The following is a 2,826-nucleotide window of genomic DNA, read 5'->3' as shown; positions in this document are numbered from 1 at the left end:
AGATTTCTTGCTGTCCGTAATTTTTCGAGGTCGTCCGTAACACCGTAATTTTGACTCGCGTCCGTAACAAATTACGGGCAATACGTAACAGTTGGCAGGTCTGAACAAGGCACCATTCACAGGCACCTCTAACCAATCATGAGAGTTGTGATACAAGCGCTTCACGAAAGCATGCAAAGCACTCAAGCAACGACATGCTGTTGTTCCCGTAACAAAATCCATCTAAAAAAATCCCTTCAAACAAATCTATTACGGGACGTATATGTCGGCGTCATCGACACCAACAATCAACAACAGACGAACGAGAGTTTCGCGACGACGCACGAGCCGCCCGGTTGCCGACTCACCTCAGCGTGTCCGGATACTCCAGGCGACCGGCCTTCCCGAAGGTCGCGTTCGACAGTGCTGCCGCCTGGTTGCGTAGCTTCCTGCGCGGGTGAAGGAGGGCGGGTTCCAGCGCGGGAGCGAGAGAGAGCAGCAGCGAAGAGTCACAGGCACCGCTGTGACCTCCCTCTACGCGTCGGCCCAGCTCCGACCACAGCCGGTCGATCTGTCAATCATCGAGAGACGGAATTATCGCGAACGCAGGAAAACTACTGTGAATTTCGGCCATTTCTCTTCCGGACGTTGGAACATGACAATGTAGACAGGAGATAATGGGGCGGTTACACGCGAAATCACTGTTACACCATCTGTCGAAGCAGGAATTCACCAATCGTTCATGTGTAGTAGCTCTCGTCTTGTTCACGTATAGCTGACTGACTAGTGATACAGGAGATTCGTTGCTTGTACATTGCGTTTTCTCGCACGTCATGTTTCGCCAGATGCACCAACTATGGGCGTAATTGTTGAACTAGCGCTCTTTCCATTTCAGCTTAGACACGATGTGATGAATGGTTATAGAGATTTTACCAATATTAGAAAAAACATTAGAGATATTAGATTATTAAATTAACATTAGAGATATAAATACATGTAATTAGTGATGAGTAGAGCATGAGGTAGCGCTACCTTGTCCTTCACAGCTGCTGTATATAATGTCGGCTCACGCTTCTCGCTAGACTGCTTCAGAATCCGGCCAAGAGGTGGCGCCAGCTTCTCGAGCAGTGCGGCGACGGCCGGCGGGTTGCCGATGTGCTCGACGATAGTCGTAACCATGGCGACGAAGCTCGCGAGGACAGACGACGACGCGGCGCGCTCCTCGCCGTCGAGCTGAAACAAAAGAACGTTGAAAGACGTGTCGATGGTCGTCAAGATGAAACAAAAGAACATTGAAACACGTGTCGACGTTCGCGCGAGATGCGAGAGCCAGACGCAGCATCTGCTCGTGAAATTACCTCCGTCTCCATGGCAACGACAGCATCCAGCAGACGAGTGATGAGGTCCACCAGGTGGGTGAGATTCCCTAGAGGCCGCTGCCTGCGCTTGCCCCACTTTACCGGACTCACACCGGCGCCACCTGCACGAACCAAAACACATCGGAATAACTAACAGCCATTTGGTCACTGTAGGGTAACACCCACATGTGTGTGAATGTACATTTATTAGGTGTAAGTTATAAGGTACATTATAAGTGTAAATAAAGTAATTTGAATTAAATTGAATTGAATTGAATTAGAAGCAGGTGTATATAAAAACGGGAAACGTCTACAGCAAAAGACTTTGTCACCAGACCGCACATAAATTTGTGAAATGCCGTCGCTTTGCCGAGACACTACAAACTTGTGCCGAATTCACGCACGTACAATCAGTCACCTATCATCTGGAAGCGGTCATACCTAATGTCAACCTGCAAAGTTGTATTTATCATACGCCATGACTGGCGGGCAACCGTTGCTCTAGTGTCCCGATAAGAAGTGTTTTTTTGTCTTACCCGTAGCACTCGAAAATGTTCCGAAGCTGACACAGCCCACCATCACTTGCAGTAGGTTGGCAACGATGTCCGCCCAGTTCACGTTCTCATAAGTAAAGAAGAATGATGAAAACATAATAATAATATTAGCAAATAAATGAAAAAAAAAAATTAGAACAAACCCTATGAGAATGCTGTGACAGAAAGCTGAAAGCTTAATAAAGCCTGATGGGAAGGTGGGATCGATTGTTCATGAGTGGATAATTATTATTATCAATCGACATTATTGCTACTATTAATACCATTATTAGTGTTATTATTTATTGAATTATGATTGTATATTAGAGAAGTGATAACACGAGCTTACAAACTCCTTGCCGTCACTAAACAGAGAAGAGATGTGGTCCCTATTTCACCAGCACACCACTGTAATGATCGAACATGCTACGAACTGATCTAATCCAATAGGCTTCCGTCGCCGTGACGAAGAGCAAACACGAACCTGCAGCTTCTGTGGGGTTGCCATGCCGGCGATCGACACACACAGGTCCTCGCAGCACTGGTTGGGCGTCGTCGTCGCCACCAGGGCGGCGCACCGCACCAAGGTCGTGTAGAGGTCAGACCAGGTCTTCAACGTGGCACGAGCCGCCTAAACGAAGCAGACGACAGCGGCAACGTCACGCAAGGTGTCCGAGCTATAGCTGCTAACACGGATGGTAACTTGGACTGCGGTGGGTAGACTTATAACACGGATCGTAACTTGACTGTGGTGAGTAGACTTATAACACGGATCGTAACTTGACTGCGGTGGGTAGACTTATAACACGGATCGTAACTTGACTGCGGTGGGTAGACTTATAACACGGATCGTAACTTGACTGCGGTGGGTAGACTTATAACGCGGATCGTAACTTGACTGTGGTGGGTAGACTTATAACACGGATCGTAACTTGACTGCGGTGGGTAGACTTATA

General features: G+C 47.8%; 1 protein-coding gene across 1 annotated transcript in view; it reads right to left on the bottom strand.

Annotated features, from left to right (window-relative positions):
* The window catches only part of LOC106809759 (telomere-associated protein RIF1-like), a 27,249-nt gene that overhangs the window by 10,072 nt on the left and 14,351 nt on the right, over positions 1 to 2,826 (bottom strand). The window contains exons 18-22 of the mRNA XM_014812960.1: positions 2,355 to 2,501; positions 1,874 to 1,958; positions 1,338 to 1,459; positions 1,012 to 1,212; positions 348 to 550 (exon numbers count right to left, since the gene is read on the bottom strand). Of these exons, the coding sequence (XP_014668446.1) occupies positions 348 to 550; positions 1,012 to 1,212; positions 1,338 to 1,459; positions 1,874 to 1,958; positions 2,355 to 2,501 (758 nt within the window). The remainder of the gene's footprint in view (positions 1 to 347; positions 551 to 1,011; positions 1,213 to 1,337; positions 1,460 to 1,873; positions 1,959 to 2,354; positions 2,502 to 2,826) is intronic.

This window comes from Priapulus caudatus, unplaced genomic scaffold (assembly GCF_000485595.1).
Source record: "Priapulus caudatus unplaced genomic scaffold, Priapulus_caudatus-5.0.1 Scaffold382, whole genome shotgun sequence".
Taxonomy (NCBI): Eukaryota; Metazoa; Priapulida; class Priapulimorpha; order Priapulimorphida; family Priapulidae; genus Priapulus; species Priapulus caudatus.
Note: the sequence above shows the minus strand (reverse complement) of the source record. Positions and strands in the feature narration are given on the sequence as shown.